At 40.3% G+C, this 23224-nt stretch overlaps 1 protein-coding gene across 1 annotated transcript in view; it reads left to right on the top strand.

Annotated features, from left to right (window-relative positions):
• EYA3 (EYA transcriptional coactivator and phosphatase 3) overlaps positions 1–23224 on the top strand; it is a 54367-nt gene that overhangs the window by 21484 nt on the left and 9659 nt on the right. Inside the window, exons 3-13 of the mRNA XM_018566884.1 lie at positions 1301–1344; positions 2137–2207; positions 6109–6175; positions 7034–7176; positions 7919–8050; positions 9910–9989; positions 13083–13257; positions 16190–16329; positions 18072–18155; positions 20112–20201; positions 22437–22495. Coding sequence (XP_018422386.1) covers positions 1301–1344; positions 2137–2207; positions 6109–6175; positions 7034–7176; positions 7919–8050; positions 9910–9989; positions 13083–13257; positions 16190–16329; positions 18072–18155; positions 20112–20201; positions 22437–22495 — 1085 coding nt within the window. The remainder of the gene's footprint in view (positions 1–1300; positions 1345–2136; positions 2208–6108; positions 6176–7033; positions 7177–7918; positions 8051–9909; positions 9990–13082; positions 13258–16189; positions 16330–18071; positions 18156–20111; positions 20202–22436; positions 22496–23224) is intronic.

Below are 23224 nucleotides of genomic sequence, written 5' to 3'. Positions count from 1 at the left end.
GCTCACTCAGATGAATCGACTCATCCAGTTCACTGAAAAGAATTGATTCAAAAGAACGATTCGTTCATGAACTGGACATCAGTAATAACCAGTCTTTACCCCAAAGGTCTGTCACTGGGCTATCCTTCAGATCCAGTCCTTTGCAGAGGGTGAAAAAGCAAAGTAGAATATAAGTTTGTGAATTTGCGCTGGCTTGGAATATAAATTGGTGAAGTGATGGCTGCAATAAAGTATATCTTCAGATTTACCTGGAGTTTGGCTTTAATGCAATTTTTGTATTCATTAATAGATGTGTTTCTGTAAATGCGAGCAGTGTAATCTTGTACCTTGAATTGATTTTTATCAGTCTCTTGCAATCCTCCTGTCCACCTGAGCTCACACTCGGAGAGGGAGAAGCAGCACAATCAGTTATCCTACAGTGCTTATGTACTAACAGGATGCATGCTGATAGAAAGAGAGAGCAGACAGATGAGCTCATCAGTGTACTTCTTCTCCATGACTCTCCATGACTGTCCATGAACTGGCAGGGGCATGGACAAAATTTAGTTGTATTACTGAAAGACAGCAAAAAAAAAAGGTTGCCTTCTGCTCTCGAACATGGCTGTGTTGTGTTGCGAATGCATGAATATTTCAGCACTTGATGAAGAGACACATCCTTTGGCAGGTAAAACCGTTCCCATTCATTTATTTAGCTGTTTTCCTGCAGTTGCGCTTTTAAGCCAATTTTTTACAGGGAAGGGAAGGATATGATGGTTAGGAACAGACTGAGGCTGTACATGCATGTCCTTTTCTTCTAACAATGCTATAATTAAGTGTTCAGCATAGAAAAAACAGTTTTGGCATTTTTTTCTGTCACACCTTGTAGTACTATACGTATATCTGTGATTTTAAAAATAACATTTTACTTTTTTTTTTTCTTCTGTACTACATTTCACATGTAATTGGTTCCAATCAAGAGCAAGTGATCTTTTAAAAAAAACTGTGCACCCTTACAATTTAGGAACAACTATTCCAAAGCTTTGTGTGGCTTAACTGATAAGGCTTCTCAAATTTCCTAATCCTGAAACTGTACTTAAGAGGCAACAGCCGCATCTTACAACAGTCGCATGTTTTCTGATGTGAAAGTTTGGTGTCCAACTGCAGTGCTTTGAGTACATGCAATCAGATTTTAATTTTGAGTTAAACCTTAATATATGTTTTCAAATGTTATATGCATTAGATTATAATTTAGGTTTTAAAATGTTATATGCATTAGATTATAATAAATATGTCTACCAATAAATATATTTTTGTTTTCCAGGTAAAGAAAGCCAAAATGGAGGATCCCAATGAAGAAAGAGTAAGGTCAGTAAATGTATATGTATGTATATAGATTGTTTGTTTTTTCTTTCATAAAATGTTCTAGTTTGGAGTGAATTTATACATATCCAATAATATCTCATAGAAAATATTTCAGTGTTCAATATTTTTACATTGTTTACTCAACTAATTATAAATATGTATTTGTTCAGAATATAAAGCCAATTTTGTTCAGTTATTTAATTTCAAGGTGTTTCGTATAAATATTTATAATAGCTTTCTGTTTTGTCATTTTTCTGTTGATTGGTCAAATATCTATTTGATTTAAATAAATATTCTATGACAACAATTATATGACCATGTGTTTAATGGAGAAAGTAGAACTTTTATGATTGTATGCAAGTTAACTTCAGCTTGTACTGCTAGTACAGTATTTACATGATCATACAGATGTATATTTTGTATAAAAATATAACTATTGAAAAATGTTTTACCATTTAAAATGGGTATTCAGTACTGTGCAGCTTATAGGCATTAAGGAAAGGGTTGCATTTTACTCAGTCGAAGTAGAGAATGTGGAGCACTAGGGGCTTATCTAAAATCAAAAACTAAAACATGGGCAGTTTATTTCACATCTATTTTTTTTCCCCCTTCGCAGTCCATGTAGTAGCTTTCACTCCACATAAGATCAGGTGCCACCTACAATAGCACGAGAGTTATTTATATTATATGGGAGTTTGTCTATGTGTACTAATATTTCTGCATGCCAGGATACCACTCAAATCCAACTGACTAGGGTAAATGTACTCCTTTTTATTTTCATTTCCTCCTTTTCAGCCAAACGAGTAATGGTGAACCCCCCAGTCAGAAAGGAGAACTATCTTCTAACCATACCATTCCTAGTGAAAGTGAGTATTTTGATTTTAAACCACAGCCTGGTCACTTTCAAATGTTATACTGCAACTGTACTATCTGTATTCATAAAATTAAGCATTTTCAAAAGACCGCGGGTTGTTTTTTTGGAGCAAAAATTCCTTACTGATTTTGTTCACAGTGCAGTAATCACTAGCAGCCAACAGGATTTCATTTTCCGCCAGTTTAGAGCAATTGGAACCATAGTTGGCGCTTGCAAATTGATCACTGTGGGCTACTGCAATTTGCATTGCTCTCATTATTAACCCTTTCCCTGCCACTGTAAGTCATACAGTGTCACGCAACTGCTTCGGGCTGGCCACATCAGTATGCCTTACGCCGGTGGTTTTCACCCTTCTGCTATAAGCTTATGATCGTTTAAGCGACCATGAACTTGTATCAGAAGCGTTCTGACAGTTCCCTGTAAATGAATAGCAGCCGCTGATGACAGCTATGCATTTAAATTCCAGCCATTGAGTTCAATGCACCACCACGCCTCCTCCTGCCCCAAAACAAAGTGAGCCGGCTGGAATGCGACCCAGTGCATTCCATCCAGAATCGGGCAGGAACGCACTGAGGCTGGTGTGAATTAGCCCTTAGTGTAATATTTTTCTGTGTGCAGCACAAACACTGGAGGGATCGCTTATCACTCATGTGTTTGTAAACAACTGGGGACATAGTATGTGTCCCCAGTTATGAATGAACAGGAAGTGTTTACATCACTTCCTGTTCATTCATGATTTACAGTTTTGCGTTTTGTGTTTTTTTAGGGTTTCTCAAAGTCCCAATTTAAAATTTACAAATATTTGTTATTTATTAACTAAATACGGTTTTATTTTTTAGATTAAGTCGGAAAAGTATTTGTTTTTTTCTGTGCACTGATACTGATTTTAGTGTGATTTTTTTTTTAAATCGATTTGTGTATTTTTATCGGTTTAATACTGATTTGAAAAACATTTGCACAATTATCACAGGACCTACAAAATTATTAGCACCATCATTTTTTTTGACCAGTCCTGTGCTTTCAGGAAATGTATGGTTATAGTAAAAGCAGCAGTTGAAAATTATAAAAAAAAAAAAAGATTGCAAAAATGGTGTGGCCATAAAAGTGGAACGCAGGGCTTGGCAGCAAAAGGGTTATAGGGAATGTGTAGTGGTTTTGTTCATATGTGTTTCCTTTGTTATGATCAGGACTAAAAAAACATTATTTGGGTAAATAAAATATTGCATATTAATACACTGCCTGGTCCAAAAAAAAGGTCACACACTCTCTAATATTTTGTTGGACTGCCTTTAGCTTTGATTACGAGGAGCATTTGCTGTGGCATCTTTTCGATAAGCTCATGCAATGTCACAACTTTAATTTCCATCCAGAGTTACATTAATGTTTTACTAAGATCTTGTAGTGATGATGGGAGAGTAGGACCACTGCGTAAAATAAAGTCTTTTTTCCATCACATCCCAAAGATTCTCAATGGGGTTAAGGTCTGGGCTCTGTGGTGGCCAATCCATGTGTGAAAATTAGGGATGCACCGATACCGATACTAGTATCGGTATCGGCGCCGATACCGAGTATTTGGGTGAGTACTCGTACTCGCCCAAATGCTCCGATGCCTAGCACGAGTACTTCCTGTATCAGGAAACCGGGCAGCACATCATTACACACTGCCCGGTTTCCTGATTGGCCAGGAAACAGCTCCATGCTCTCTTGTCACTTGTGATGAGAGAGCATGGAGCCGACTTCCCGGCCAATCAGGAAGCCGGGTAGCGTGCAATGACGCGCTGCCCGACTTCCCGATTGGTCAGGAAGCTAGCAAATCCAGAAGCCGGGCGCCGTGTAATGACGCAGCGCCCGGCATTCTGAATGGCCGGGAAGCCGGCGTCATGCTCCATCGTCATCTCATGAATCATAATATTAAGAAAGTGACCTTAAAGCATTAGTTTGTATTGCTTTAGAAAAAATGTGACCTGTCCCTTTAAGAAAAAGTATCGGTAATTGGTATCTGCGAGTATTTGATTAAAAGTATCTCTACTCGTACTCGGTCCTAAAAAAGTGGTATCGGTGCATCCCTAGTGAAAATGGTGTCTCATGCTCCCTGAACCACTCTTTCACAATTTGAGCCCGATCCTGGCATTGTCGGAATATGACCAATGTGCCATTAGGAAAGATCAAAACCCATTGATAGAAAAACCTGGTCATTCAGTATATTCAAGTAGGTGGCTGACCTCATTTTTTGGGAACATAATATATGTAACATATTAATCACTGCAGGCATTATCCAATGGAAGGCTCTTACCTATTTGCTTAACTAAATGCAGGTGGTGACTTATTTTTGCCAGGCAGTGTATGTTGTAGTCTCCTAACCAGCCAGCAGGTGAACTTTTGTCTGCTTTTCACATCATTAGCATTATTACTTTTCAGGTGTACTGAAAGAAAGCCCTTATTTACAGAACTCCCATGAGTCATCAGGTCATTGACTTATCTCTTATAAGATGGCAGATTCTGAGGTTTCTTTCAGGCAAATGGAGCCCCAAAGCTAGCTGATCTTTCTTCTCAGATAACCTGGGAATCAGTCATGCTCATTTGCAAGGACTATATAGATAATTAAAAAAGGTTAAATATTTAGAAACTTAAAACAACAAAAGAAATTCACCAAAAAATCATTATGGAAACATTTGGTCTAAATAAAATTTAGGAGGCTGTTTTTAAAGCAGAACTCCCAGCAAAAATGTTTTATCAAAATGTGTTGTGTAACAAATGGTGTATGTCACCTCCACAATTGCTGTTCTTTATATTTAAAATTTACACTTTCTTTCATACCAGATCGTGTAGCTCTAGCTACGCTTTCGGTCCGCTGCAGCTTTGAGAGTTGTGGCTCTTGTGCACAAAAAATTTATTGTTTTTTTTTTTTTTGTTTTTTTTTTTGTTTTTTTACATTCCCACTCCCTTTGTTCATTAATGGAACACTTTGTATTCTGTAAACCATTTACAAAATACAAGGTGTTCGATTATTTGGGGTAGGGATGCACCGGTTCATTTTCATGAGTACGAGTACTCGATACCGGCACTTTACATTTTTAAACTGAAGCGGCTGCCTGAAGTACCGCGCTTGCAGTGGAGCTACCCCTGCGCTGCAAGGGTTACCTGCTTATTTTGGTCTAGGGGCTCAAAAAAACAAAAAAATATATACTCACCAGATTCTCAATCCCACCTGGCTGCTAGACTGGTCCCCGAAGCCTCTTCTCCCCTGTGCTCTGGCGGTCTAAGCCCCACTGATGTCATCACATCTGATGCAGTCCATTCATCTGTATTGGATGTGAGAACACCGAGGGACCACAGCCGGAGCAGAGGGGGAGAGAGGTGAGCATTCACTGCCACAAGACCAAAGATCAGATGAGTACATTTTCTGTATTCCAGCCCCTAGAGAAAAAGAGAGCAGTTAACCCTGGCGGTGTGGGGGTAGCCCCACTGCCAGGGTTAACTTTCTACATTCCTGGACTACTTATTTAACAGTGTAGTTATGAAATGGAAAATTGCTCAATTTCTTGTTAAATTACTTTGCAACTTTTACTTTCCTTGCATTGGCACAACAGCTAATGTGGAAACCCAGGGCCTCCTCCATCTCTCTGCGTTCGACTCCTCCACTACATTTATGCTAATTAACAGCTTGGCTCAAGTAGAAGAGCAGGCAAAGGTCATACTGCATCTTGTTAACCATATCTTTTTTTTTTTCTCCTGGTTCTGTCTTAGGATTGACATGTTAAACTGGAACAGTAGTGACTAAGCACAAGATCTAAAATTTACATTTGTAGCTTCTTGTCTATAGATCTTATTAGAGATGAAGTGTCTAGAATTTTTGTAAGCTACCCGTAATGTTTTGTCTTTCTTTTGTGCAGTCCTTCACTGTACTGACTATATAGCCCGAACTCCTAGTGACTATGCTTCCCAGTTGTATCAAACGAAGTAAGTCTGCTCTCCTTTTACTATTATTGGCTGTGTGCATTCTACTGTAGGTTCTTCCTCTTGTGGAAAATAAAAAGTCACTTGGCTGTTGCACTAATACAATTACATTTTGGTGAATATCAGATGTGTGTTTGATGAAAATAGTCTGTCTTTACAAAAGAATGTCGGCAAGTTTAAAAGGCGTATAATAATGTGTGTTGCTTTGTTTTATGTACATTATAGAAATTAAATATCTTAGCTGGCTGTTCTGAGTTTATAGCCTCCAACAGAGACCTAAAGAAATCATTTGAGAATCTCGTCACCTAAGATAACCTAGACATTTTGATAACTTGCTAAATGGTTAGAGTTTGCAGTACCATGAAACAGAAATATATTAGAAGTTATGTTTGAGTTCCTTAAGAATAATAAAAGCAGACATGAAACTTGGTTTCTTTTGCCTGTTCACACCATCTGCTACTTTGTGGTGTGAACCGAGCCCATCTATGACAAGGCAAATCGCTTTGTCTTGTGTTCCGGCTGCGCTGGGGAAACAAAAAAACGCTGTACTTTTTTTTTTGGCGCACGGCCGTGAGACACGGTTCAACCTCATCGCACTGCGGTGAGTCCATAGAAGTGAATGAAATGTCACTTGTGACATTTTAATAAAGTTCTAACAAAAGAAAAGAACAGGACGATGGTGCTCAACCAAGCTCAACGGGACTATCCGGGGACACGAACACTAGCAGCTGTGCAGTTGAGCATGGCTGGTGGTGTGAACGTACCCTTAAAGTTTGTTTTTGACTTGATAGACAAAATTAAATAAGAAAACTGGAGAAAAAACTTAAATGTGTTAATTTGTGCATTTTACATCTTTTCTAGGCCGTATACACACATTCTTTCTGTACCTGTAGCAGAAACTATTCCAGCATACACTGGGCAGACTCAGTATCAATCCTTGCAGCCATCTCAGCCATATACAGTGTACCCTCAGCCAACACAAACATATGGTCTACCTCCGTTTGGTAAGTGTGTTTGATTAGGAAAGTCTTTTCACCATTTTCTTGCCTTTTTATTACATGTCTGCATATGAAAGGTTAGAATATTGCTGGTACAGAAGTATTTGAAGCCGGTCGCAAGACTGACTGTACCAAAACATAGTACATATCCTTATAGTAGAACAAGTTTTTTTTTTAAAGTCCATAGTAGTGTTAGTGATTCAGAAAACTGTTGTGAAGCTGTGGTTGAAAAACTGTTATAAAATGTATCCAGTCCAAGAAGGCTAATAAACATTATGTATGCATACTCTTAATTTATAGTCAATTAATACTGTATTAACTATCCCCCTCTATCTTAACTACCTGGACCCTCCAACCACACTGTATAAAGGATAGAAGTGGTCATGAGAAGAACTACAGCCCAGGCAGGCAGCCTACAAAACTTGTCAGTTTATAGTTCTGAAAAAATTATAATTGTCCATATACAGTATGTATAAGTTTGGTGGTACATTGTATGTATGTGTGTAGCTTATGTCCATATTATATTTGTTAAAAAGGTTGCTAATCTTTTCCCTCTAACCATAGTGGTCCATAAATCTTTAGCGCAGTTTGTCTGGGCCCTTAGCCCAATTGTCATTCAGTCCTTCAAAAAACACAGGTATTCCATATCTGTATGTTTCTTGCCATGCTGTTTTTATTTAAATTTTTTTTCCCATACACTACACATAGTGCTTCAAGAATGAACCCTTATGTATTTTTGTTTGTTCAGGTGCACTGTGGCCAGGTGTGAAGTCTGAAAATGGATTAATACAGACCCTTAACCCCCCTACAGTTTTGACATGTTCCTCAGGAGTTACCAACAGCCATACCAGCTCGGTACTATATTCCTACCCTATACAAGGTAAAATATATTCTTTACTATTATTTGGCTTGTGAGTATTAAAAAATATCTTGGTTATACCTGAAATCAACATTTCAATCAAGCAAATTATGTTAAATATATTTTCAGCTATAGAAAGGTGGGCTTGTGTGTATTTCTGATAACAAAAATTAAATGGTGTCAACTTTAATGCAGTAAGCGTATCTATGTAATAGTCTTTTTTTTTTTCTCCACACTTAAGGGACACAGAAATTCTGTAACCTTTGGGTTATACTGCCGCCTGCACAAGGATTGGACATTGGCAAACAAAAAATTTAGGCCAGTCCAGGATATCCCCTCCTACTATCAGTGCATCTCGGTTTCCTTGATTGTACATCACAGGACACAGGGACTTGAATGGATGGGATGCATGTGATTGGTCACTGGCGTATCAAAGCTGTTAGGACAGCCATGAATAACCCCTCCCACTCCTAGCCTCAGTTTTTTTGTTAGTGTCCTTAGGTGATGGACATCTTCTCTATGCCCTGAAAGGTGTACATCCTTTTTTCTGCACATTTCTAATTAAGGCTCTTCTAGTAAGTGTGTGTTATGCTGCTCACAGGCACTGTGGCACCTAACAGTAAGTAACCAGATTGGTTTCTTCAGCAGAGCCCTGGCTGATGCTGGGCCAGCCTGTATTGTGTATGTACATCAATAAAATGACCACTCGTTGAAGATTTTACTTTGGTGTGCTGGTGTTATACTTTACTATTTTTATTGTGTATGGGGCACTGGATCCTGTGTGGGACACTCAAACCTTGGCACTTTGTGCAGTGTGTGTAGTTGCTGCAAGGTGCTTTACAGATCCAGGACCATGGTCCATTTCAGCGGAGCCCTGTCCTTGAAGACCACCCCCCCTTGGGGGTTATGCCATCATGAGCGAGAAGAATCGATAAGGCATATACCCTTTAAATGGATGCTTTGCCAGGTCAGCCACTGCTCTGAGGGTTGGTAAGACTAGTGCCTGCTAAGGTACCCAGGCCCTGTGCCTGTATGTGTTGTCTTGGGGAAAGGAAACGGCAAGGGGGGTGAGGGAAATCACAGTCACCTCTCTTTTGAGTCCGGCGCCATTTCCCGAGTCCATAGGCCGTCTGTGGATCCGTACGAGACATGCACAGCCTCTAGGGCTTCATTACTGTGCATGCTCCCTGCATTTGTCTTCATCTGGCATGTGCTGAGCTGGCCGCATTCTTTTATGCTGCTGCAACTTGGCATATCAACCATGGAGGCCAGATCTCTGCATTCTGCTGCACTGGGCCACCAATTTTGCCTATAGTGCTGGGACACAGGGACACTTGGGGGATACTGTTTCTGCTATTGCTTTGCACTGCTCCTTCCCTTGCCCCAGGGTTCTCTTCTGTCCTCTATCCTGCTGTCTAGAGAGGAGTACAGTAACATCACAGTATGATATTTATGGGAAAAATTCCTGAAGGTTAAAGACTTCATGCGTCCCTTAATGAATGAGAGAGCAATTAAGATTTTTGTACTCTTCGTAAAATCATTTTCTTGCAGTCCATTGAGGGGCACATGTCCCACCCCTCTGTGTTCATGATCATGCTCTTCGTACTGCTTTGCTGTAAAACTGAATCAGAAGTATAACCTGAAGGTTTAAAGACTTCTGTATCCTTTAATGGACTACAAGAAAAGGATTTTTACCATGAGTACAAAAATCCTATTATTCATAAGCTACATTTATTTTGTAACTTGGCTCCAGTTGTAAAAATGAGCCAAGTCTGACAATTGTGTTTTTTTGTATTTTTTTAGTTTGCAGAATATAGCTGCTAGCGGTTTTATTTTTTATTTTTTTAAATCATCTGTTCAACCTTACCGTTTTCCTACAGCTTCTTCTACAAATGCTATTTCAAGCACATTACCGAATACAAACATTATAACCCAGACAGTTGCCAGCATCTCAAACCAGGTAACCTTCATAACTTGGAATTTTTTTATTACTGTGGCAAGAGTACATTCAGTGTTCCTTGTATGCTAAAATATGGTAGGCAGTAGATCTAGCTGCTTAAAACCAAACAAGTGTTACTGTGTAATAGTGGATATGTCTTTTTTTCAGACTTGCTATATAAATTTGTAAAACAGATAATACCATAGAACAGGAGCCAGGTAGCCAATGCTCCTTACAAATTACAGTTGGCGCCTAACTTTTGAAGTTTATCTAGTGGTTGTCGATTGACCTGCCTTCTGGATTGGACAGACTCTCTACAAAATTCCTATTTAATTTGTCCATCCTTGCCATAGAAGTGTTGATAAATGTGTCCATGGTGGCCGTATAAATAATAACCGTTTTAATATCAGTCAGTCATAAAAAAGCACCCTGTGAAAGACCAGTACTACTACTACTTACCAGGTACACAGGCGGTGAATTAAATAGTATTTCTCCCTTGGTCCATCTATGTTTTGCTCACCCCAACCTCCCCCCCCACCAACACAAACACACAGCGTGCAGGTGCAGAACCACAACTCATTTATCAAGACTCATGAAAATAGCAAGATCATGATCATACTTTCAGAACTTAAAACCAACATAAGTACTGTATAACCACATAAATACTGTACTGACGCAGCAAGAATATGTCATCAGAGGCACACTAATCAGTACAGTATTGACACAGCCAGAAATATGTCCACTGACACAAAATTATCATTATATTGGCACACCAGCAATGTGTCCCATTCATTTTCTTTGGACCCCTCTGTTCTATTGACTCTGTTAAAGGAGAACTATGGGGTTAGGGCTTTTCCCCATAGTTCTCCTTAGGGTAACGGGAGGACACAAACTAGCGTTCTCCCGTCAACCCAAGGTCAGTATACCGCGAGCTACAGCTCGCGGTATACTGAGACGCTGAAGCGGATCCCGACAATTATGTCTGGATCCGCCCAGCTGCGTGAGTGACAGCTGGCTCTGCCTATCTAGAGGCAGAGCCAGCTGTACCCACCCCCTCCATCGTCCGTTCCGCCAGTCAGCGCTGGAGGATCGGAGCAGGGAATCCAGTCCCTCCACTGTCACGGCAGAGAGCCGTGACAGGATCGAGTAGTGAGCGAACGCCGGTATGTGTTCGCTCACTTCCCGATTTTACTGAGCTGTCCTGTGACAGTTTCATTGTCACAGGTCGGCTAGAACTATGAGGATGAGTGAAACGCACTCACCTCATAGTTCTCCTTTTAAGAAGCCTAGCTATGGAACCTCGAGTGTTCACCAAATCGTTGGCTACAATGTTAAATGCATTGAGGTTAAGAGGGATACCAATTGTGGGAAACTTGGATGACCTCCTGTTGTGGATGAAGTCTTGATTGGACCTGGAGTCCAGTCTTTCTGTCACCATTCAGGTTTTGTAGGAGTTTGAGTTTGTCTCGGGTTTCAGGCCCTTCTTGCTGATTCCATCACTTCCCCTGGAATACTTGGAGCTGATCTTGGATACTATCCAGGCCGCTGTGTTTCTTCCATCAAAAAACTATGGAAGCTAAAGCTTCAGATCTGCCTACTACATGCTGATAGGTGGTCATCTGATTTGCCAATGTATGCAAGTTTTGGTTTTAACGGTAGCATACTTTGGGGTGATTTCCTATGCACCACATTGCACCCAAATGTTGCAGCACGAGATCCCGTTACAATGGAACAAATCGTCCCTATCGTAGATCAAGGTATGTGGCAAAGTGAAGTCTTCCTTTTGTGGCTCTGCTCTCTACTGCTCCTAACTGGGAAGTCATTTCTACCTTGGTGCTTAAAATAGTACAGAGCTTCAAGCAATCGGGCGGACTCTGCTTCTCTGGAGGTATACTCTGTATGTGCGAAATCAGACAACGCCACGGCCGTGGAAATGGTGGAATAATTGTTGAAAAACCGGGAGAGTGGGCCCTGCACCGAGAACTAAGACAACAAAGTGCACAGCTCACCCCTATAATGTGTCCCCGCAATCTACACTCGGTGCACGGATGACTCTCTTCTGGAGTGATAGGCTCAGAAACTGTAGAAACGGCACATGATAATCTTCCAAAGAAATTCAAACTTTATTCAAAGTTTGAAATTCTTTGCAAGATTATATCAGGTGCTTGTTCTACAGTTTTTGAGCCTGCGCCGAAGATATCTGCCAACAATGGGGAACATCCGATGTCCATCTTCTGGCGTCACGTTTCAGACACTTGACAGGATTGTGCAAATGGCAGTGGACCCTTGGGGAGGCACGTTGGATGCATTGGTAGCTCTGTGGGATCACTACACTCTAGTTTATGTTTATCCGCTGGTAGGACTGCTGCAGTGGCTACTATGCCGGAAAAGCAGATTAGAGGATTCTGGTGATCCTGGTGGCTTCACATTGGCCTTGCAGGTCATGGAACACATACCTTTGTTCTTCATCTGGTTGTGGATGCTTTGTGGCGTTTATCACTCTGAGAAGACCTGTTGTCTCAAGGTCTCATTTACCACCCTGCTTTAGTCGCTCGCTGATGAAAGCCAAGTGCTGTGCGACGGAGTTGTTGGATGCAGCTGCTCAAGACTCGCAAGGCCACGTTTTATAGCATCTACCACTGTATGCGAAAGACGTATTTTGCATAGTGTGAATGTTAAGTGATATGCCCTCATTCTTTTCCAGTTGCCCCTCTACCAGCCTTTCTCCAGCACAGAGTGGTAAGGGCTGGCCTTAAGAGTAATTAAGAGTCAGTTGGTGGTCTTGTTCCAGTGTCCACTGGCATTGCTGCCACCTGTCCACACTTTCTTCTGTTCTGTCACTTAATTGTAAAGGGCTGGGCAAGAGGGGGGGGGTGTTAGCAGTGGTCTCACTATGGGACTACAGACAATGGCCTGTGTCAGCATAGCATTCTGTAGTCCCCAAGCTGGAACTAGGGCTGGCCACACTAGAACAAATGTGCTTAGGTTGGTCAGAAAGAAGCAGGAAGCTGGATCACCATGTATTTTATGTTTTGCTCTGTTGTCATTATGATTTGTAGGAAACAAAAGAAATATACTATACTTCTTCTAACTGGTTCTCTTTTACTTTTAAAGGAATATCCTACATATACCATCCTTGGGCAAAATCAGTACCAGCATTGTTATCCAAACCAAAACTTCACAACAGTATCCCCCCCTGGCCCAACAGAACGTAACTCTGAGACACCAGATTTTCAAGAGACCAAGACCGACACTACTTCCCCATCGCAGATACAAACGCCAATTTCTGGTATGTACCTTTTTTCAGACTTCCTTACATTTGGAGATGGTAAACAGGATTGCAATATGAACTATGCTTTTTTTAGTCCCTGTATATTAAACTCAAGAATATTTGAATGCTTTGTTGCTATTGTTACACAGAAAACCACCAGTCACTGACAAAGTATTTGATTCTCACTAGGCCTGGAACTTATGATTATTTTCATATTCTATTAGTTGGCCGATTTAAATTTCTTCAATGAATCGGATACAAATAATGTAAATACCATCCTTAATTTAAAATAAAATACACATGTCGTGTTACAAAGTTTACTTCAGAAAAAAACGACATGCACATTTGTTTGCAATTGAACTGCACTATAGCCAATATGAATATGATTTAGTCTGAGGAGATGTGGGTTACTGTGCGGGTGATTACACTGTGAGTGAGAGGCGCATTTGGAGTGTCATTGAAATGAATGGCACTGTAATGCACCTCCCGCAGCAGAATTTGTCAGACCGAAACCGAAAATGACTTTTTTTTCCCCACTTTTTTTTTTTATTATGTTTTTTTTTAATAATTGTATTGCAAGTACATAGAGCTTGAATAGCTTCAGCCAGGGAATGACAGCTGCCAAGGGCAAGATTCCACAGACCGTAGCTGAATGTAAATATAGCAGGTAGTGGGCTGGTGCAATAGCTAGCCTGCTATTGGCCATTTAAAATTGCAATAGCAGGCTGGCAATTGCACATGCCCACTGCTTGCTGTGCCCTCCTCCCAGTGTGGAGGAGAGAGCTAGGGGATCCAACCAACTAATCAATAATGAGAATAGTTGACAACTATTCTCATTATCGATTAGTTGGTTGCAGCCCTAATTCTCATTTATCTTTGGTTTACTTGTGTCAGAATTACTTTTCAATTCTTTCCTTTTAGCCCAGGCGCACTAGTCTACCCTGTTCTAGCTAGGAGTTATTTGTGAATCGGACTGAAGACTTTTTTACTAGACTGAACATGTGCCAGATTTTCACAGTTCCAGTGATGTGCAAAAGCACAATATATTGGTCATTAGCCCCAGGTGCCTGGCACTGGTACTTTAGCATTTTATCCCCTAAACTAACTACATCTATGGTGCAATGACACATATTCTGTAGATCCCCTTTCAGTTTTATTGTAACCTTTCCCCAACCCAGCAAAATATTGACTATGCAACTTGCAGCTAGTAGTCCATCTATTCCTCACAGCTGCTTGTCAAAATATTGCTACCTGCACATGCGCTTTACACTCTGTTGAACCCTTTAGGGAGTTTGTGCTCTGCCAAAACAACCCCTTACAATTACTATAAGGAAAGCATTTATTCATACCCCAAACACTTCCGTTAACACTTTAACACATGCTCTAACAATTACTCTTACCCAACACTAAATCCCTAAATTGAACCCTTTAAAATACAATTTTGGGTTTAGATATGCAAAGTGTTGTTGTGTATATCAGCCTACAAGTCCTTAGGTGAGGTGGCTTAGGCGTTAGGTCTCTTTTGTAAGGCTCCTTTTTCTTTATTTTTACCTTGTATTCCTGTAAATAACACATTTCCTGTCCTAGAGTGGCTACCGTGTTTCCCCGAAAATAAGACACTGTCTTATATTTTTTTTGGCTCAAAAAAACACAATAGGTCTTATTTTCGGGGTAGGTCTTTTCTTTTTTTAATGTACAACAATCCACACGTAATCATGTAGAAACGTCTACATGTATCCATGAACAAAAATATGGTGATCAGGGGTGCTGTACCTTTCCAAGAGCAATTTGCTAACCAATCGCTGGCCAGAATGAGCAAAGCGCACTTTCACTATCGATTCATCACAGGCGGAGTGCATTTGGTATCACTCCACCTGTGACAGGAGCCGGCGCTATAGAGGCGGCATCGGCTTATGTGGCTCTGCACCCTCCGGTGCCGCCTCGCTTCCTCTAGCGCTGGCTTCGTTGGCACCGCTGAATCTCTCCCGCGGCTCTTAAAGTTCCCCCTTATGCCACCACCGGCCCCGGGAATGGTCATAACTAGGTCTCATTTTCGGGGTAGGTCTTATATTTTAGCAATTCCTAAAAATAGTACTAGGTCTTATTTTCGGGGTAGGTCTTATTTTTTGGGAAACAGGGTATGCTCACTCTTTCCACAGTATGTTTGGACGGTGCCATGGTTGTCCCCAAGGCTGGACCTTAAACATGTCGTCCTCTCCATTTCCATTACATGGGCGGTGGGGGATTTGTAGTTTGCAGAAGGTAGATAACATTGTGCTTTCTGCCCAGCTCATGGGAAGTGACAAGGACACTTGTAAGCCGCCTCAGCTTAAAGAGGTCTTTTTCACAGATTCCCTGCTGAAAAATAATGAAAGATGATTACGTCTTTAAGATTGGTTAGCTGCGATATATAAAGTTTTTGTTCTTGAGCTTAAGCTGGCCATACAATGCCTGAATTTTGGCCAATTAATCAGTCCTGTCACCACCATCCAGCTCCACAAACTTCTAATTCGATGCAGTCATACTAGTCAGGTATTCAGACAGCCGCGAGTGCGGGCTGTCTGAATACATTAGTGGACAGGTGGAGATATCTTCATGCACACTGTTTAGCGTGGATACGGGAATCAAGTGATTTCTTTTGCAGGGCTGAATGTGAGAAATTTAGCAGTGTATGGCCAACTTTACAAATCCTTTTAACCATCTCTAGCAAAAACACAAACACCTACCCAGGGTCAATAGTGGTGGCGGATGTAGCAATAGGGGTTTACGGTTGCTGAAATGTCAGAGAATGTTTCTATATTTTAGAGTACATCAGTATATACATTTTTATTGGAAACCCTTATGTATCCGGTTTTAAGTTGATAATTGTGATTAGGGTCTCACTGCTTGTAGAAACAACAGTCACACGAGAGCTGTCGGAGCTCTATTGACATCATGAATACTCTTTTAGGCGATCCTGCTGCAGGCCAGCCTATGAGAGCGATGAGCAGCAAAGAAACAGAAGAACAAAGTAAGAAAAATATGCCAGTAAAGAACAGGGGGAAGGGTAAGAAAGCCGACTCCATGTCGCCACAGCATGGTGATCTTGAGGTAAGCCAATATGAGTATGATTCAGTCTGAGGAGATGAATGTAATAAACGTGACTGAGTATGTCATACATACACATATATATATATATACACACACCGATCCCATTTACCAATACTTTTTCTTAAAGGGACATGTGGCATTTTTTCTAAAACAACACAGACATAATTTTAGGGCAGTTTCTCACCAGGGCTGAATACATGTCCCAAAAGCAGAACAGTATTACGTTTTGGGGACGTATTCTGAGACGCATGTCCCCAAAGCAGAAAACATATATATGGTCCTGTGGCAGTGACTGCTTAGCTCTCTCCACCCCCAGTCTGGCTGTGAAATGTCCCTCAGTGTACTCACATTTGATACAAGTCACTGGACTTGTATTACATGTGATGACGTCCGTAGGGCTTGGGCTGTTGGAGTCAAGGGAAGAACAGTCTGCAGGGACCAGTCTAGCAGCCAGGCGGGATCGAGGATCAGGTGAGTATCTTTTTTTTTTTTAAATTTAGACCCTAGACCAAAATGAGCACCTAACCCTTGCAGTGTTCTTTTATTATTCTAGAAAGTCTCAAAGAACCCCAGGCTAAGGAACTAAAGACTTCTATTTCAATGGCAAATGTCAGTGCTCGTGAGTCCACCATTAGAAAACGTCTGAACAACAGTGATATGCATGGCAGAGTTGCAAGGAAAAAGCCACTACTATCCAAAAACTGCCTGTCTATATTTTCCTAAAGACCGTGTTAGTTTTATCAAAACTGGAGCAGACAAAATCTGGAGCAGTTTCCCAGGGCAACCAACCAGATTCTCTCCAGTTTAAGATTTTTAAAAAACAGAGAAAAGCTGATTGGATGCCGTGCACAGCTGCTCCAGATTTTGTCTGCTCCAGTTTTCATAAATTCCCCTCCCGTGTCGTTGTCAAAAGGCTTTGTAAATGGTTGAGAACAAGATAGACATTTTTGACTTGAGTGAAAAGTGATATGTTAAAAATGCAAACACTGCATTTAGCAGAGGCAGAATGAGCGTTTGCAATATTTGTATAGCCTGACTGGCAGACAGTGTGTACTATATTTTTGTGCAAATATTGTATCATTTCTCATTGAACATATAGGGGAGGAATAAAAACTGTTTACTTAACAACATGAATGTTTACTGAGCTTAATAAAAAAGATGAAGTTGTATTCACTGCAATCAACCAATCATGTGTTATCAAAATTCCTTCTTGTTTTTTTTGTTGTCAGAAAAAAATTGCCGTCTGGAGACGGCAACCCGCAGATGCTGCAGTGCCGTCCGTCCGTTTTTTTACTACGGGCGGACGGCAAGAGGTTAATATGCACATGATTGGCTGTTTAAAGTGAACACTGTTGTATACTGTTATTCGTTTTTTCCAAGTGAACATACACTTTCAAGGGTGAAAAGCTTTTACTCCTCTAGCAAATGAAGCCTGTAGTTTGCTAAGCACTATATAGGGTGCTAATTTGCAATTTTTACAGAAAGCCCCTTTTCTGTTTTTGATCTCGCCATGTTAGGTAGACCCTTACCCCCAACTACAAGTTTGTACTGGTACCAAGGACTACAGCTGTAGTGTAATAGATGTGACTATTGAAATGTGTCATTTCTTAATACCATTTAGTACCACTCGGTTATTCTGCTCATTGCAGTGGTTTCCTCTACTCCTCTTCTCATTTCTACCAGTATGCCTGTTATTGAATGTTATAAGGATTTTTTGCAAATATTTCTCTTTGTTTCCCCAGCGTGTGTTTTTGTGGGACTTGGATGAGACCATTATCATCTTTCACTCCCTGCTCACCGGTTCATATGCACAAAAATACGGAAAGGTACAGATTCTAGGATCCACTCTTCACGTCTGTGTTTTGTTGTCACTGTTATAAAGTGAGATAAATAAGCAAATGTTCGATTCCCTTCACATAGCTTTTAGCTGGATGTTTGTAAGACATTTTTTGCTCCCAGCTTTCCTGTGTAGATTCAGTTATCCTGCCAATTCAACTATTTTAAACCTATTTTCACAATTCAGTCCATATGAATCACAGGTTCTGTCATAAAGAATTGTACTGTGCTCTGGTATGCTCACAATCATACTGTATTGTGGTAATCCGATGTTTTGTATGTTTTCCTGTACTTTTGCTTTTTATAAGTTTCATTACACCATATCGTGCTAATGTTTAGAAACAAAAGTGAGCCATTACAAATATGTTGACACTATAGGCCACATTCTTGGTAATGGATGAAGATATAGCTAGCATAATATATTTTTTTAATTTTTTTTTTATTCTGGTTATCCTTTTTACTTAATGTTATGCATTTTTGGACACAGTGGAATGGAATGTTTGCTTTTTTTGTATTCTATATCAGTGGTGTCTCACTTTTAAAGGGTCCAGGGGCAAAATTTGATCTACAAGTCAAGTGGAGAGCTATATCTACATCAATTTTTTTTATTTTTTAATTTCTGATTGGCAATAGCCATGCACATCACAAAACTTGGAAAATACATTCTTATAACACAGATAACCCCCTCCCAGGGGCCAAATTATTTTTGTACATTTTTGCTTAAGAACTTAGCATGTTTCTAAACAGCTGGCTCCATCTCTCTCAGCTCAGCTTCCCTGAACTTCCTGTCTAGTACAAGATCACGGGTCTGCAGTCTCCAGTAGCTGTCCATCTACTAGAAGAGAAAAGGAATGAGGAATGGAGTAGAGGAGTGGCTTGCCCTGCTGTACCTCTGAGTTTGTGGAGACACGCAAGGCTTATTAGCACACAAGGCTGGCTTTATAGGACCCTGCAAGGAAAAGAAGCTACCCTAAAACAGAATAGAAGGGTCAGTGCTTGGGGAGCCAGCTGATTCTGCAGGAATCTAAAACTTTTAAACATTGAGCAAAATTAATTTATAGGTTATTTAAAGGAGAACTATGGGGTGAGTGAATTACTCATCCCCATAGTTCGAGCCGACGTGAGATATTAAAACTGTCGCACGTTGGCTCTATTGAATGGGAAGTGAGCGAAAACATAACACCGCTTACCCACTTCCTGATCATCTCCCTGCAGCGAGCTGTGACTGTTAGTCACCGCTCCCTGCAGCGCTTACTGGAGGGACGGACACGGAGGAGGCAGATCATAGCTGGCTCTGCCTCTAGATAGGCAGAGCCGGCTGTCGATCAGCCAGCTGGGTAGATCTGGACAGTATTGTCGGGATCTGTCCTGGCTGCGGCGCTCTCAGCATATAGCTGGCAGTAACATGCTATATGCCAAGTTTTGGATCACGGGAGGACGTTCTTTAGGTCCTCCTGGGACCCAATGAGAACTATGGGAAAAAACATCACCCCATAGTGCTCTAATACAGGATATTTTAATTTAGCATCCAGTCCTATACAGAAATATAGCGTATAACCTGTTATGGGTGGAAGGCGATCAACGTACCAAGGTAGCAGCACCCAAAGCAAAGTCACGCAGAAAAAGGAAGAACTTGTCATCTGAATCCAGATACTGTCCTTTGTGGCTTTGAGCTGCAAGGTAAACATGTTAACCACTTAGCCACCATGCTGCCAAAGTCTTAACTAAAACATGCAATCAAACAACTGGAAGAGTAAGAATGATAGCACAGTTATCCCATAATGGCTTTTTATCACTGAACATTATTTTCATTCATTTCATTAGCTATTCACTTTTTTATCTTATCTTTTTTTTTTGTCTCCGTCTATAATTCTTTGGATTTATTGTAAAAAAAAAAAAAAAACGCCTGATGTATTTTGTGTTATTTACATAATTTGTCTTTTTAGGACCCCACCCTCGTGGTAGGATCAGGGTTAGCCATGGAAGAAATGATCTTTGAAGTTGCAGACACACATTTATTTTTCAATGACTTGGAGGTGAGAAAAGTTCTGGAAATGTTGGTTTTCTTCACCAAAAGCAGCAACAGTGTCTGTGTTACCCTGTACCGTTTTGATCAGTTTAGTTTCTTGGAGACTAAAATAGACTTTGCTAGTTCTATTCATGTGGCTTACTGAATCATACATTCAATTTCTCATGTAACAGGCCTTGAGAGTTGGCATGGAATAAAAGACAGCAATACAAGTTTCATTACAATGCTTCTCTTCTACACTTGCCAGCACTGGCATGGCTATTAAATGTTACCTGTACCTGCCTCATTTAATTTACTTCAGGTGAATGAAAATGAGTTCAATAAAATATGCATTCCAAGTGTGTACAAGAGCCCTAAAAATAAAAAAAAAGCGTTACATGTGGTATTTAATGCTGGATGCAATGGTATAATGACCATGCATTAGGAGTTGTGCTTTTGTCAGTAAAACTCTACCCAAAAGCAATTCTGGCAAACCAAAATATTAGTCCTAAAGTAACCTGTATTTTTCTTATTAATATCCGCTGTGTATGCTGTAATTAAATGTTAACAAAACAGTTCAGCAGTTTCCATTTCTTGTAAGGCGAGGTTCACACTAATCGTATTGTTGCAGCTGATTCAGTGTGACAAAAAGCTTCACCAGAAAAATCCCATCCATTCGTATGGTCCTTGTTCATACCGGAGTGATTTGCCGCAATAAGCAAAACGCCTGTGGCTAGAAAAATCACATGAGCTTCTTTTTGGCGCATTACAGCTTGTTTTAGTCCCTGAGGCAGGTGCCAACAGAATACCGGGGACTGAAATCAGGACCTTGTCTTTGCCTAAACTTCTCCTGATCTCTAAGATCCTCTACATCTTCCAAGACCTTATGACCAATAAGTTCTGGACCAAAAAGGAGTTCCCATTTATACATAAACGGTTAAAGTGTATGCAAAATTGTTCATTGCAATTTAGGTTACCATAAAGTAACAAACTTGTTTTCGTTACACTAAAGTAATCTCTCAAAATATCTTATTTTCTGTTTCCTCATGCCTCACATGACTGCTATTCCATCTACTATCTCAGCTAGTGAGGGCAGGGGGTGGAAATGCATTCTGATGATCGACAGGTGCAGCCAACTTCACACCAGAAAGGAGCTCTTCTGCTCCTTTCTTCTTGCACTCTATGCACTCTTCTCTTCTTGTTCCCAGAGCTGTGCCTACAGCATGTCTCTGCATGGTAGCTGCTGTCGTCACTCAATGGAGTCTATGGTAGGAACAATGCATTACACCTAAACATGCAGGTCTCCATATCTATCAGAAGGTGAACTAACTGACCTTACCCTTCTGTGCCACCTTTTGCTCTTAGTAAGCTGCCATTGTAGGCAAAAACAAGGCACGAAAGTAACAATTGGGATTTTTTGTTTTTGGGTGGGTTTTGTCAAAGGTCACCTCCACTATACAGTTCTGAAAACATCCTAAAACAATTACACATTTATTCATGAACAGTATTACAAAATATGTTACATAAAACAACTTTAAGTGTAATTTATCAGTTCTGTTGCACAGCAGGGCATTACTAAACAGGAGCAATGATACAGATTGAGAGAGATGTATTATAATTGTGCAGCTTTATTCAAAAATGACTTAGCTACTCCAAAGTAGCACTGCATCAGAATAAAACCTTTCCCGAACTACTTCTTAATTGTGCTTCTGTTTGAGTAAAAATCTGTCCAATTATACATCTGTTATAGAATTGTGCAATATTGTCTCAGTTGGCTGCCAAGGATTGCAGGCGCAAGCATCGCAAATACACAAGAGCTGTTACAAACTACTGACAGGCAGCCTGATTTACATGTAATTGTTTCGCTAATTTGCTTGATAAATGTGTAATTATGTATAAAAAAAAGTTCCATGCATAACATGCAATGTTCTAGATCTAATCTACTATTGGGTGTTTTAGACCTACAAAAAATTCCCAAGACTGAAATTGAACACCGGTGTACAAAAAAACAATAAAATATATAGATATATATATCTATATCTCTAGATATAGATACACTGAGTGGCCAGATTATTATGACCACCCCATCAGTACTTCGTTGGGCCACGAGATGACTTTATTGGGCCTGCAGTGTTTGCAGTTTTATCCAGTGTAACTTTGAGCATGGAAGCATTGTCCTTGATGAGCATGATGGTTAATTTCCACTTCGTATGCCATTGCCTTGATACAGTAACATTAATCTCAAAAAAATTTGTATTTGTAGGAGTGTGATCAGGTTCATGTGGAAGATGTGTCATCTGATGACAATGGTCAAGATTTAAGGTATTATGCTGTGTAATATATGGCTTCCCTTTCGTACTTTATACGTTAGAAAAGAAAGAAATACCATAGAATACATGGTATGTGCTCCAGCCACATACGATCTACACTTATGACTGCAACTTCAAAACGCAAACAAGATTTTATTTTTATTTTTTCTCTTTGACCCATACACAAATAATTTGCATGCTGTACTTTTTCTGTCCAACGTTTTATTCTGATATGCTGTATAATATAGAATCCCATCATGGGTCCTTAAGGGGTTAAGCTGCCAGGACTCTGTTCATATTTGTAGAGCCAGCAGCTGGCTTTACAGTAGAAGCGATTTCTGGCGGTCAATAGCTTATTTAGAGTGTAAAAGTGATACTAGGGGTCTTTTGGACTCACAGCATCACCTTAAAGAGGATCTGTCACTGCCAATATGCTATCACATGGGGGGCTTGTAAGCCCCCCCTATGTGATAGTAATTAAAATAAAGATAAAAAAGTTTTACAAATATTAAAATGTAAAATTAATTTTAAAAACATTTTTAAACGCCCCAGCGTCGGGTGCGCCTACACACGAAAACGACGATCGCGCTACAGATGTTGGGTATCACCACACTAAATTCATTTCAGTACAGCGCTGCATGACGGAATAAACGTCAGTCAAAGTACCGCAGCGCTGAATACTGAAAAATGGCCTGGCCTGGAAGGGGGTCTAAACACCTGGTCTTGAAGTGGTTAAAAGGGT

Source organism: Nanorana parkeri, unplaced genomic scaffold (assembly GCF_000935625.1).
Source record: "Nanorana parkeri isolate BGI_ZX_2015 unplaced genomic scaffold, ASM93562v1 scaffold986, whole genome shotgun sequence".
Taxonomy (NCBI): Eukaryota; Metazoa; Chordata; class Amphibia; order Anura; family Dicroglossidae; genus Nanorana; species Nanorana parkeri.
This window is presented reverse-complemented; position numbering and strand designations above follow the sequence as displayed.